General features: G+C 36.7%; 2 protein-coding genes across 2 annotated transcripts in view; one reads left to right on the top strand and one right to left on the bottom strand.

Moving 5' to 3' along the window:
- LOC113499141 overlaps positions 1–14,356 on the top strand; it is a 53,676-nt gene that overhangs the window by 22,295 nt on the left and 17,025 nt on the right. The window contains exons 27-46 of the mRNA XM_026879483.1: positions 76–261; positions 1,030–1,199; positions 1,694–1,908; positions 2,318–2,480; positions 2,895–3,120; positions 5,960–6,064; positions 6,280–6,391; positions 6,698–6,844; positions 7,334–7,452; positions 7,804–8,001; positions 8,488–8,670; positions 9,139–9,237; positions 9,574–9,726; positions 10,149–10,355; positions 10,790–10,948; positions 11,375–11,607; positions 12,063–12,174; positions 12,620–12,790; positions 13,503–13,645; positions 14,109–14,214. Coding sequence (XP_026735284.1) covers positions 76–261; positions 1,030–1,199; positions 1,694–1,908; positions 2,318–2,480; positions 2,895–3,120; positions 5,960–6,064; positions 6,280–6,391; positions 6,698–6,844; positions 7,334–7,452; positions 7,804–8,001; positions 8,488–8,670; positions 9,139–9,237; positions 9,574–9,726; positions 10,149–10,355; positions 10,790–10,948; positions 11,375–11,607; positions 12,063–12,174; positions 12,620–12,790; positions 13,503–13,645; positions 14,109–14,214 — 3,207 coding nt within the window. The remainder of the gene's footprint in view (positions 1–75; positions 262–1,029; positions 1,200–1,693; positions 1,909–2,317; positions 2,481–2,894; positions 3,121–5,959; positions 6,065–6,279; positions 6,392–6,697; positions 6,845–7,333; positions 7,453–7,803; positions 8,002–8,487; positions 8,671–9,138; positions 9,238–9,573; positions 9,727–10,148; positions 10,356–10,789; positions 10,949–11,374; positions 11,608–12,062; positions 12,175–12,619; positions 12,791–13,502; positions 13,646–14,108; positions 14,215–14,356) is intronic.
- On the bottom strand, positions 3,650–5,304 carry LOC113499143 (chromatin complexes subunit BAP18-like). Its single transcript, XM_026879485.1, has one exon. The coding sequence runs from the start codon at positions 5,099–5,101 to the stop codon at positions 4,703–4,705; it is 399 nt and encodes a 132-aa protein (XP_026735286.1). The 5' UTR covers positions 5,102–5,304; the 3' UTR covers positions 3,650–4,702.

Genomic DNA, 14,356 nt, shown 5'->3' with positions numbered 1-14,356 from the left:
CCATCCAAACATTGTGCTTCCCACAATCACCTACTTATGACGTATATTTTTATACACTTAATTCTTTCCATACAGGTAACTGCCAACGGCATATGGTTCACAGGCGTAGACTTCAACGTGGACGCGTCTTACCAAGACCAGTCGAAAACCAATATGGCGTCACATCACCTGAAAGCGTTGATCAGTAGCTCCCACTTCAAGAACATCGCGATGGATGGCCGGTTCACACAGGATAATAGACAGATCACTTTCATTGGACAGGTAATTGGATAATTAGAGAAGTTTGAAGGTTTTAAGGATAGTCATTGCCGTGGAAAGCGGCATCTGGAAGGAGGGGTATTTGCTAGGCAATGGATTTCTTGTGCCTATACGTAATGTTTGGGAGGCAAATGTTCTGGTGATTAAACAATCTGACTTGAGAATAATACACCTTATTTTTAGTCTGACATGTGACGTTTAGTAGGTATATAAGTCTATAATAGGTATACAAACACACACAGATATAAATTTACCAACAGAAACAGTCCAGATTCGATTCTTGCTATGTCCTGCACTGGTTAGAATTACTTTTCTGGCCTTGTAGAAGAAAAATAAATAAAGTATAAGAAATAAAAAAATACGAAATCAATTCTTTGTTTTGCAATTAAATTTTATATTTATTTATATATCAAGGCCAATTAAGGTCCGTTATATCTATTCTAAATTCGAACCTTATCATTTCAATTTGTTTTTTTACACTCACATGAAAATTCGGATGCAGTTCAATCACTATCACTTTGCTACATACAATACTTATCACACGAGATGAGCAAAAATGGTCCTTAATGGGTTCATAGACAACATATTATCGCTTGTCACTAAGTTTAAAACAGCTCCAAACTTTTAGAATAACGTAAAAATAAAAAATGATCCTTGAGAAAGATAACATTATTTTCAGTTATCATTATTCTTCATACAGAACACTCACTGTTCAGTTAAAAAAATTAACCTTACACAGTTGCAACTAAACACATATTCGCTTGCCACCAGGGTGAATACAACGATGACAAATACAGGACTCTTCTCCGCTACATTCTGCTGTCTGAACAGAACTTCACGACTTACGTAGAGTTGGACATGAGCGGGAAGTCGTACAGCGTCAACTTGAACGCGGACCTTAGTAATAATACTAATGTTAATATGGACGTGCATTTCGATCAGTGAGTATATTGAATTGAAATTATGTTTCAGTAGGTTTATCTTAGCTGAGTTGAACAAATGAAATGTGAATAGGTGTTATAATACGGGGATTATTCTCTTAAATGAATGGTCATTATTTGGTATCAAGTAAAGTAACATAAAACAATGTCATCAACTTAGTAAAAAAGCTTACACAATGGAAAAAGAAGTTGCTGGTCTTAAAAAGTATGAGCATTATGAAAATACACATATAGTTATCCTGTCTAAGGTTTCTTGTAATTAAACTCCTTGGAAATGCGATTATTGATACTTGCGATTCTCATAAAATTTTGTGCATATCATGTAGCTGTAGGTTTCAGAATCTTTCATACCTCTTTTGTTTTAATGCCCTAGAACTCGTTTGTATGGCAAAACAACGTTTACTGGGTCAGCTAGTTCTCGATAAAAATATAAATAAGTATCTAGAACCACGACATTATTTTCATTTCTCTAAACTTCATTTACCTGTGTCCAGACTCCGCGACCTCCACTTCTCATTCCAACGCTGGGTCACAGCCCGTCAGAAGCGTCTAAGCGCGGCCTTCAACTGGGACGCGAACCGCGACCCTTCGCAGAAGGTCAGCGTGGACGTGCAGCTCGACAACAAGGGCACTTGGCATCATGCTGGGCATGTGTCGTTATATTACCCGGGAAGGATGGTAAATGGAGAGTTCGAGTTCCTATTGAGAGGTAATTTTGTATATATTTATTGAATTGTTGCAAGGAACCTGACATCATAACCAGAAAGCTGATAAATGGGATTTCCGAAAAGAGGTTTTGAAGAATTTTATTAGGCTTTTAGACTGAAATTCTTAAAGTTATTAAATATATAAAATGGGTTAGTTTTTGGGCATTACCTAACCAAAACCAATGAACATTGACTGCACTGCTTAAAATTGTATTTGGACAAACAAATATAACATTTATAATTGCGATATCTCTGTCGTGTTGCGGGTAATTTTAAAACTATAATTCTCTCAAATAAAGTTTCAAAATCTCAAAGAACGATCAGTCTTTATTTGAGAGAAATTAAAGTCCAAAAATCTCTTAACCAATTATTATAAATATGCATCGTTCTCTAACAAAACATCTTCAACAGACTGGTTCTGCCAATGGCACATCCGCATGGGCTGGGCGAACAACGCAAACATACTCTGGCGAGTCAAGATGTTCTCCGAAGCTCACGACGAGACTGTTTACGCCCTACTCTCTAGCATGAATACACCCTTCGACGGCTGGAAGGATACTAGCTTCAACGTTATGTGAGTATCGTACCTGTTAGTAGTACTACGCGCTTTTGTAGAAGAATTTGCTATCAATATTTGTATTATGAGGTCTTAAAGTACAAGACTATTGTCATTAGAACACGAGATGAGACGGGGCTACACTAGACATGGCGTTGTTTATCTTCTGCAATGGCTTCTGTTAAGGTGTTAGGCCCATTTAAAAGTTCATTTACCAGGTTATTTGATAAAAGTGAACTTATTGGGTTGTTATTTAGAATAAAAAAAAATGTTTTTAATGTTCAACAGCTAAAAATTGTAATGGATAAATGACCGTCGGTCAGCGATCCCGGAGTCACAGTTTCGAATACTGTCCGAGATTTGAGTTTGTCCTACAGTAAGTTTGTAATTCATTGAAAAGAGCGTTCGTCAATCTACAATTTCTTCCGCTAGGTGGCGCTACCACGACAATCTCCAAGCTCTGAACGGCAGCATGAACTGGCAAGAAGACTACCTCGCTTTCAGTCTCCTAGCCGACTACCTGTTCAAAACAAATGAGTTCTATGGGGAAATCAACGCGGTAGTCAACTCCACGATACCGACGCTGCCAAAGGCGGCCGCCATAGCCAAACATAGGGTGGTGTGGAAGAAGAGCGCTGATACGCTACTGAGTTTCCAGGTTAGTCAATACTATTTCTTCCATTAATCGAGACCCTTACTAGAAAATTTAAGTGCCAAATTGGCACAATGGATTCGTACGCACACGGTATAAACAAGCTGAAAAGGACTTACTTCTCGATATCAAAATAACAATCATGCCATCTAGCTTAAATTAGGTTTTTCAGCAACACTGTTATTATGAGTACAAGACAACTGATTGATATACTCATAGATTTACATTTACACACACTTGTTATTTACAAAGATCTTTCCTGGTTGGGAATTAAACCCACAACCACCTATCTAGTAGTCAGAGCCACTAACCAATGGACCAGGAACATTAGTATTTTTTGCAGACTTTTCTTTATCCATTTTCAGGATTGTTTAAAATTCGTACTTTATAGACTGACTGCTTTTCTCACTCCTGCATCTTTACTGGATTAAACAACTAATTGGTATTATGACCCATATTTTCAATTAAAAATCTGTCAATATTTCTAACTGTCTTCAGGAGTTCGGAGTAGGTCTTCAGAAATAAAACAAGAATATTACTTAAAACTATATATTTAACACCCATTTTTAAAGAGGTACAATATCGTTATGGAGCCTCTCATTCTGCTTGTGATGTAGGCCTAGACACACAGTATCGTGTCAAAATTGTCAAGAAAGAGACCTGACGAGCAGTATAATGTTGTTATAAATAGATTTGTTTTATTAAGAAAACAGTTTTCTAACCCTGTATGGTACTTATAAAATGGGAATGTTGACTGGCTATAAAAATTTCAATAGGCTATCATGGTTCATGGTGGTACAATGGACAGACACCAGAGCTTTAGTAACAGTAGTGTCACATTTTAGCTCTTGGAGTATAAAATCCAGACAATGTATTTAGTCACTGAATTTTTTTTTCATGTATTATATAATATGGAATTATAAACAATATAATCAACACATTTTATAAAGTGTAATCTGTAACAAATTTATTCAGTTAGTCTAACCACAGGCTTTTACACAGGATTCATCAGACAGCTTTTCTTAGTCAAATTCCCAAAAGATGTCAACCTCTAATATTTAGTTGTCTTAAACAAAAACGAAGGTAAGGAGGTACAAAGGGCGACACACAGTTCACCAACTATGTGAATTAGAACCTCATGAAATAATTAAAACAAAAGGATTTTTTTTTACTTTAATGGATGTCTATTTTCTAGCTTTTATATGTACAACATTTCATGACTCAATAGATATAAGTATATTATAAATTCTACCAAAAATAAAATTATTTCTTTTCTTCTTTTAACAGAAAATTCAGTGCTATGTTATTATATGACACACTAAAATATAGAGACAAGACTTTGTGCAGAAGACCTATTTAGAGTATATATTACAAAAAAATAAAATGTACATTAAAACATGAACTATTTTAGAAAGTTTTAATGTATTTGAACAATGATAGTTATTTCTTTAAACTAGATATGAAACTAAAACACACAAAAATAGGTAACACTTGAACTAAACTCATTTTTCATCGCTTCAACTATGTAACATTATAATAACATTGTTCCCACATAACCGTACACTTACACAGAATAATTCTAACCTATTTATGTAGTAGTGACTTCTTCGTTGCTGCCTTCAAACTCCAGTTTGACGTCACCGCTCAGTCCATCAACGTCCACCTCATTCTCCGAGGCATTCAACATGTTTAAGGTTACTTGACGCTGGTTGGTAACAGGAATACCCGTCTCCTCAAACGCTTTCTTCTTCAAAGTAGTTCGGATCTGATTTACAGTTCTGTTTTTGATATGCTGACTGATCTTGTTCAAGTCAGTCGCGAAGTTGTGTACGCAGGAGCGTAGCATTTCGATTTCGTCGTCCGTCCATTTCCCGCCAGGCTGCGAGTCCCCCATAGGATGCAATAACATCGTCATTTCAGACAATTTGTTAAACGCCGCTCCCGCCTCGCGGAATATTTCACCGACCTTTGCAGCTGAGTTATTCATTTTCGAAATAAATGAACACAGATTCACTACAACTTAACCTTAAATTAACGCGTTTTACTAATCACAAACAAGTTTAGGTTATTTGTGAGATCGTCAGCAATTTAATTTTTGCTTACTTCTAGTTATTTTGAAAACAATAGCGATTACAAAATAACAACAGACATTGCGCGCGACGCTTCACGAAAATTGGGTAATTGACAGCTGTCAATGTCAAACGTCATAAAGCGTTTTGTTACGACGATGCGTTCTGAAAAGTTCTTCGTTCGATTTATATTATTGATTTTCTGAAAAACCTTAATTACTCTAGTATTGACGTGAATAATAAATTGATGATTATTAAAATAAAAAATAACGAATCTCCATTAACTAGAAATTGAGTTACGAAATTTCAATATTTCTTGCGGATGTTGTTTAATTCATGAAATACTACCATGGACCAAGACTATCAATTGTTTGATAAAGAGAGTCATAATGAGGTCAATTAAATTGCGATAAGACATTCAAAGAGTTGTTGTTTACAAAATATCGTAATAATGTCTACATCTGGTTTATCGAACATGTTTTTTTTTCCAACAAATCGTTCTCAAATTTTAATTCTTAGCGCTTTCCCTGTTTGCATTGTATATCCTTCGCATTCTGAGGGAAAATGCACAAATAGCATGGGACTAACACCCGCAATTAATAATTATGCAATAGTTACAATGAATCGCGCATGATGGAATGCGGCACTATAGCCTGTAAACACAAAAAAGAATTTAAGGTAATGTAATATGCAAACACAATAACCGGTGTTGAAGACTTCTGTAACTGCACTAAAGATTTATTTTAGAAAACCGTCCATTTTCCTTTTCATTTCAGTACAACGAAGATGGCCATCTCCTCATCAACTCTTCATGGACTTTAAATAGAGGTCATAATGAAAATAACATTACGGGCCGAGTGACGCTACTTACACCGTTCCAAGTAAGTTTAAAAATAATTCAAAGGTTTTTGAGATACTGGTCTCTGAAGAAAACGCTGCTAACCACGACTACGCCAGCAATACTACTATTATAAATATACCTTTACAGTACCACGAGTATTTCAAATTAACGCTTATGCTTGGCAATGGGACGGCAGATTTGATGATTAGCCTACATTAACGGGATGTTAGTTAACGGTTGATTGCGTCTTCACAGGGCTATAGGAAAGGTTTCCTCCGCACTGAATTCGTGTTGGGCCACAAACGAGACATCAATGGCATCACCTATCTGGACCTCGAAGAGAAAGTTCTCAAGATTTACGTCAATGGTAAAGTATTTCAGCGTCGTGTATTTATTATATACTAAAAGGAAACATGGACTTGAAAGCAAGGAATAAGCCCTAGTATTGTACCGATTAGTTAGCAGACAAAATCTATTGATGAGCATATTATGAACTTTTCGGCAAAAGTAGCCATTGTACCATAACTTCATACTAAACTTCGCCGTATAATAAACACGTCAAGCGAAAGAAAATTGAGGAATTCTCAATACGTTATGAAAATACCTTTATGTAAAGTTTGTTATGAGATTCAAAGTTCTTCAATAAACACCAATCTCCAATTCCCTCATACAGGTCACATGCGTCGTATCACGAACAGCATGCTGGTGGTAAATGTGACGTCACCGATGATCGAGTTCCCGCAGATGACGGCGCGTTTTGGTTTCGTGGAGGCAGACCGGCATCTCGTTGCTATGGTCGTTACGCAGAACTCTACTACAGGTATAGCTTAATGTGTGATTTCATTCAAGCTCATTGTTGGGACAAAGATGTGAGACAATGTGAGGGTGAGGATACTGAAGATCGTAGAGAACGTTGAATTATTCTACGAAATGTGAGGAAAGCAGTAGCTTTCTACTTTTGTTAGTTGATTTAAAAAACTATTATGTACTCAATTCGGCCATTATTTTTCTTCGTGGTTACGAATTAAATCAGTCTAGCAGAAATCTCGAAAACAGCTTGTCTACCAACATTTACTAGAAAAATATTCTTACTTAGTTTATAGATTTGGGTACCAAAAACCAAAACCAAAAATCTCATTTCTTTTCCTTTTATTTCGGTTCTCAGTCAACTAACTTTTAATTTCTGTCTAACTGCAAGAAATTCCTTACAGTCAGTTACACTCAATTATTATAATGGCTTACAATCATTCTGAAGACCAAAAAAGAATTTCAAACGTTTTTGTTAAGTTTTCATTAATTTCCTACCCAGGTATCGAAGTACTTCTGAAGTTGAATACTCTGCAAGACTTCCATGTTTTTGGTCACGTGGCATTACCGATACAGTATTTGAACAGAGCCATGATCACTGCGAAGCGAGCACCTGAAGAGGTAAGAGTTTCAATAGGTACTAAGTTGTTGTTGTAGCACCAAAAAAATAGGAATTCTGGCTTATCTGGAACCTACTACAAAAATTGATTTTAACTTATGGCAATTGCAATAAATAATTTAAAAGTAGCGAAACACTAATTAAACAAGGTCAAATAAATAAAATAATACAAACACAGCGTTCAAAGATGAAAAAAATATTTATTGCCGTTCAAATAAAAACACTTGAATACTACTCGTCTCACACTTCTTATTTTCAGCCATTCGAAAATCGACTTTACTGTTTTAGAACAAGCACCGTTGTCGGTCACCATTACCCTTTTTTCCATTCAAATACTGGCTTCATATTCCCAGGTGGACTTCAGAGTAGGTTGGGGCAAGATGGACTTCGGTTTCACTGGCATCTGGCACTACAAGTCTCCCATCAACTTTGTATACTTGTACAAGTTGTATACACCGCTCGAAGGGTTTGAAGAGAACGGTTTGGTGCTGAAGAATATATACGGGGATGGGCTGGATACGGAGGTGTCTGTGAGGCTGTCTACGCATAAGGTGAGAACAATACTTTTTCCCTTTCTGTCTTCTGATTAAAGACAAAAAGATTAGAATAATTCTGTGAAGGAATATGTGTTGATGAGTTGTTCGTCTCGTATGTTTTATGTAATGCGGTCCTATAGTATTAAACTTAAAATATCTTCTCCTAGAATGATGTAGGACATATATGCATATTAACTTCTATTTTAATCCAATCTTTAGTCAGCTTGTAAAACTATCACAGATTACAATCGATATTTTATTCCCTGGTGTTAACAAATTTACCATCTAATATAATAAAATACTAATATAATTTTCATTCAAACCTGTTTACTTTTCACTTATATAAAGAGTAACGGTGCTCTGTCACAGTAAGAGCAAAAGGCATCGCATTTGCCGTCAAAGAACTGTGAAATTTTCACTCTCGTACACTAATAAAATTGATTTCCTTGCATCAATTTTCAACCAACCTTGTTTTCTAATATCTTCCTCGTTTCTCCCCAGTTCGGTATAGCCATTCTCCTAAAGGACAACGGTAAAGGCCTGCTAGATGTGCTACAAGACAGGTTCCAGCACGAGTCTCAGGCAGGGTCCGACATGTTCATAGAGAACTTCGATACGAGAGCGCGCGTAGTATTGGATACGTTGTACTACCCTACTATTACGTTTAACGCGCATCTTATGAAGGTGAGTCAAGTGTTCAGTTGAAATACAGAACGGTAAGTTCGGATCTAACGGAGAAGAATTGAAAAAGTTTTTTGACGTTATATGCAAATTTATTGTTATTTACACACTTAGGAATTAAATCCTTGTGTCGCTATTGCTTTCACAAATCTTTAGGAAATCAAAACTCAGACCACTTATTTTTGGATCACACAAATTCTTGTCCTAAGCAGAATCGAATCCACGAAACTTTCAGTTCACCAGAAAAATACACAGTGCACGATCACTGTGGATTTTTCTGGTGAACTATGCCACTCGGCTATCCGAGCAAGAAATGTTAGCTCATCAGAATGTATATAGAAATATTGGAGCCTATATTTCTTTAGATGTAGATAATTGCTTTCATTGTTGTAGTTGTTAATTTCTTTGAATAAAAATAAAGTATTGAAATAATTATTATTTTTCTTAAATATTTTAAATATATTTTCACAGTTCGTAGGCCCAGATGAAGAAGATATCTTAGAGGCAAACGCGACACTATATCTACCTGATAAACCGCCTATTGTACTAACTGATGTATTCATATTGGAGGTAAGTCCACATAATAATATGTACATTTGATTACAAACCTTAAGTGTTCTTTGCCATACACAAAACTCTTGCTATACATTTATGTACTTTACACTTTTACCTTTAGAGTTCAAATTCGAGTGTCTTCTTTTTTCTTCATTCTTTATTTCGAAGGAATACACCGTGATGAGGAACACACTTTAAACTTTATTTAAAAATTTTGTAGTCATCTCTGCCTTATCCACTTTTAACTGAAAACACCAAACCCTTGCTATACATTTATGTACTTTATTCCTTCATCTTTAAAGTTTATATTCGAATGTCTAGTCTCTCCTATATCATCATTTGTTTTAACAGGAATACACAGTGATGAGGAACACATTAAACTTGGTGACTCCCTTCCAAGCAGTGAAGGAACTGAAGTCTGTGTACACGGTCGATATAACACTTGGAGAAAAGATCAATGTTACCTGTCTGGTGTTATTGTATAATGGAACTTATTGGCATGAGGTAAGTCTTAGATTTCTCTGATTCTACCGTGGACCACGCTATTACATGATTATATATAACTTGCTCGACTTGCTAGTAATGTATCTATTTTAATCCAACTTCAATTTTGTTGTACTTGAATCACGGCTGTTAGCAAAATTAATCTATGTCTTCCAAGTTTCGAGCTTGATCCGAATCAATTTTTTTAAGTCGATTCAATATCTTCGACGTGAAATCGTACCTGACGACTATCGTAAAATTGATTAAGTATTCAATAATGTAACAGTTTACTCACACCTATTTATTGGAATTGCCAGACTAGTTTCAAACCCAACCGAAGTCTTTAATCATCACTTGCATCAATAGCATTTAATAATATTCTGCAGTAGCTCTCGCTATGATGATGCTTAGGAATTACTCTATTACTCTTACTACCTTCGTAGATCTCAAACAAACTATACTACGAATACGAATGCGGTGAAGACGACACTTACCAGTCGTACGTAGCGTCAGTGGGCATAGCGACCCCGCTCACAGTACTGCCGGCGCTGGAGGCGCGCGTGGCGGCCCGCCTCGAGGACGCGCTCTGGAAGATGACCGCCGATATAGCCATGCCCTCATTCACTATCAATGCGCTTGCTAGCTTGGAGGTAATGTATAGACGATAAATGAAATGACGACGAAATAGAGCAAGGATCTGTAAATTATTATCTTTGAAGATGAAGCTGAGAAATAATCGATCCGTAACTATTGATCTTTTCACCTTTAAAAACTCTTCCCATTTTGAGAAGACGATGTACTTATGTATATTTCTATTAAGATCATCCTTGACCTTTGCTGAATCTATAAGTCATGTGAAAAAAATCCATTGGAATGCCTTAAAATAAAATCGCACTGTGGGGTTTTTTTATGCCCTACGAAATGCATATCTACTGTATATGTCCAAACAACGCTGCTTCGTGCCTTTTTCCAGACACTGCATACATTTTTTCTCACGTTCCTTTTTCCATTTACCTTAAAATCCTCTTCATTCCATTCATCATTAAGTATTTCTCTTATTACTTCTTCCAAATACCCTGAACAGTTGGACGACCCATTCGTGGAGACTTCAGGCAGTCTTAACCTGACATCAGCATACCTAGAGGACTACTTCATTAAGATGCAGTTCAAGAAAGACTTCTCTGATGTGGAGAACCTCGTCGGAGGAGGCATACAGATACAACAGGGCGAACAGAATAATTATGTAAGTTTTTGTGATTACAAATACAGGATTTTACGTCAATTTCTTTGTATTTGTGAAAGTTTCCAAACAAATATCATAATATGTAGTTCAAACTTGGAAAATGTTAGTCCGAAGTTTTAAACGTTTGCCTTAATCAGAAGGTTTTTTTTTTTAGTCAAGGGTTGCAAACTTCAATAAACAATAACTTTAGCTAAAAATATCAATGGCGTATGTATGGTCGCATTTACACCACCTTTTTGATACAGTTTGCCCAAGTCGCTCCAACAGTAGTTTGTTTACGTAAACCGTGGATACTACAATAAAAAATAATTCAATACGATAATAATACTATGTTCAAATGTGCAATTAATAAGCGGAAAATCTGTAGCCTCATACAAAAAAAAACCAAATTCAAAATTACAAAACCACGTTTCTTTCCTCTCCCAGCTCTTCGCCGACGTAGTCTGGCACCCGGCTCCCTCCCGCCACATGCGCTTCAAGTCTCGCGGCGCGCTCGTACCCGTACTCCCACCTTCAGAACTGAGTCTAAGCTACAGCGAGGAGAACTCGCGAACATTGTCGGTAGACTTCAACAGCGAAGAGAACTACTACTCGCTGAAGGCTGACCAGGGGCAGACGTCGCTTAGTATGGCGTTGAGCACCCCGCATCAAGGATTCAGGTATATGTTTGCCTTTTTTTTGGTTTGGCAGGGGAATCCTCATGGACATCTTTCTTTTTTTCTTGGTGATTCTACGTGCGTAAAACCTCATCTGCGTTTTTGTGTCCGTGTATAGCAATTCGTTGCAAATTTTCTTACCCCAACCCAGGGGGGTGTCACCTTCCACCATCAATATAGCATATTGCTGGACAGAGGCCTCCACAGGACAACACAACACCGGTCCTCTGCCTTCCCATCCAGTACGAGACAGCTACCTCTTTAAGGTCATCGGTCATCTAAATAATGAAATGGGATATGAAAAAGAGTGCCTAAAAACGATTGGATTTCATAATTTATGCTTTATTACATCTACAACAAATGTTCAAATCCCTTGCCATCTGCTATACATGGTCTGCAACTATTTAATGTACCTGAATAACCTGTAAATTATATATCATCTGACAAAAATATTTTAGAGCAATGAAGATAATAGGAGAGTTTGACGAGGACAACATCAGAGGGTCGTACGTGACCGACACTTCGGAATACACCATCGACGGCAAAGTACTTAGCAGGAAACCACTCGAAGTGAGTATTTATTTTTGTAGGATAAACAATAGACTTTATAGCAATCTGAAACGAATAGTTACTGATACACGGTTTAATTTCGCGTGTGAAAAATTGATCGAGAATTTTGATCTAATTATGTTTGTGTAGTAAATAAAATATCCCGAAAATACGTATTCTATACATATGATTTCATATAAATCAAACTATCTATAAAATTGTTATTACTCACAATCACAATCTTTACAGTTAGTATTTTACTGATATGTAAATTCAAGAATAAAAAACCTCTTAAACATCAAAATCAATAGCAGGCCACTAAGTCATTTCCAAATCTAGTAAATATTGGTATATCATAACCTCCGTCCCACTGAAGAATAAAGGCCTTTTATTATCCTTCCATCTCTTTCGAAAACCGTTTATACATACGCAAAGATCGTCCATTCAAATAACTCATTAATTTCAGATGGCACTCACTCTAGTACCAAAAGGCGAAGGCGAAAACGTAAAAGTTCACATAAAGTACGAGAACACTCCTACTGTGTACATCATATCGGCGGACTTTACTGGCGCAGTGACCGCTACACTACACGCTAAAGCGGAAATGGAGAGCAACTTCACTGATGTTAATATTAAGGTTAGTTTAGGAAACGAACATACGAAGAAAGCACGAAGTTTCTAGAATTTCAGAATAAAGAATTTTAATGAGCCCGCTGGCTATAGTTTCTGTCGATGGAATTAGCGGGGTCAATGATAATGATGTTACTTGCTAAAGGGCAGATGGAGGGCAACTTCACTGATGTTAGTGTAGAGGTTAGTTTTGACATTGGTAGGAACAAAATGTACTAAGTATAGGTGAGAACGTGGAGGTTTACATAAAGTACTAAAACACGGCGGAGTTTACTGGCGCAGTGACCGCTACACTATGCGCTAAAGCGGAGATGGAAAGCAACTACACTGAAGTTAACATTAAGGTTAGTTTGGGAAATAAGGGTAAAGGATACCAGAAAATGTTTATAGAATCTTAGAGGGAAAAAAGGAATAGAGGCAGCATTTTAAGGGAATATGCCGCCTATGCTTCTTCTAACGGTGGATTTTGCGAGCCCAATCATAGCTATATTACTTGCTAAAGCGGTCATAGAGAGCAACTTTACTAATGTTAATTTGGGGTAGAAGGGATCTCCCCGAAAAGAATAAGTGTTCTCAAAATTATTTTCATAAACTGATAAGCATTTTCTTAGATTATAGAGGACAATTATTTCCCAAAGAAAACCCAAACAAAAAAAGCCATACCCAAACTACATCATCTCATCCTTTACTCTCTATATCTCACAATCTTATACCTACAGTTAGACATCCCGGAGTCGAAATACAAGGACATATACTTCAAGTCTCGCGTTGACAACTATCCCGGACTCAGAAAAGCGCTCAGCGTGCAAGCTGCCACACCGCTACAAAGACTGCGATACGTTAAAGGAAATACTGACTTCTTGTAAGTATATAAGACTATTTAAATGATGCAAAAATTTAATTATGGGATTGCCCGAATTGTTTCTGACGCAAGTGGTGTTTTTTACGCGAATCTAACTGTGAATTTGTCGGGCAATCCCGATAAATACTCTCAAGTAAACCGTTCTATTAATTGAATGTGAATCAGCCTCACGAAAGTAACAATAAAAAAGTATATAGGCTGCACGAATAATCAGGTCTATTATCCCATATGAGGGACAAACCATAGGAGAGATCAATCCAAAATTAACCACCCCCAAACTTAATAACATTTTATCAAATAAACCTTCGAATGTTTCAAATACCTTTCAACCCAACTTAGTAAGCAGCCAAGCATGTTAGAGCGCGAACCACAACTAGTGTGTTTGAGTCAAACATATTTGATTGGCTTACAACTCACAAAATACAAGTGATTAATATCTTATGAATGTTTCCGCTTCTTCTAGGTTCGGTCCAAAGACTGGGTTCCTGCTGTGCAAATACGAACTGCCCGACATGCAAGGCGAAGGTGACCTCAAGTGGAGCTTCTTACTCGGCGACTTGTTTATAAGGGTGAGTTGATCAATGGGTTTTCTAACTTAATGTTATGGAAGTTAAGTTTCATTTACCCTAACACAAATATTTGAACAGGGTAGAGGCAGAAATAAACTGGCAAAAACGTGCAAATCATTTTATACCTTAATATATCCGGGCT

The sequence above is a fragment of the Trichoplusia ni genome, chromosome 12, assembly GCF_003590095.1.
Source record: "Trichoplusia ni isolate ovarian cell line Hi5 chromosome 12, tn1, whole genome shotgun sequence".
Lineage (NCBI taxonomy): Eukaryota > Metazoa > Arthropoda > Insecta > Lepidoptera > Noctuidae > Trichoplusia > Trichoplusia ni.
Note: the sequence above shows the minus strand (reverse complement) of the source record. Positions and strands in the feature narration are given on the sequence as shown.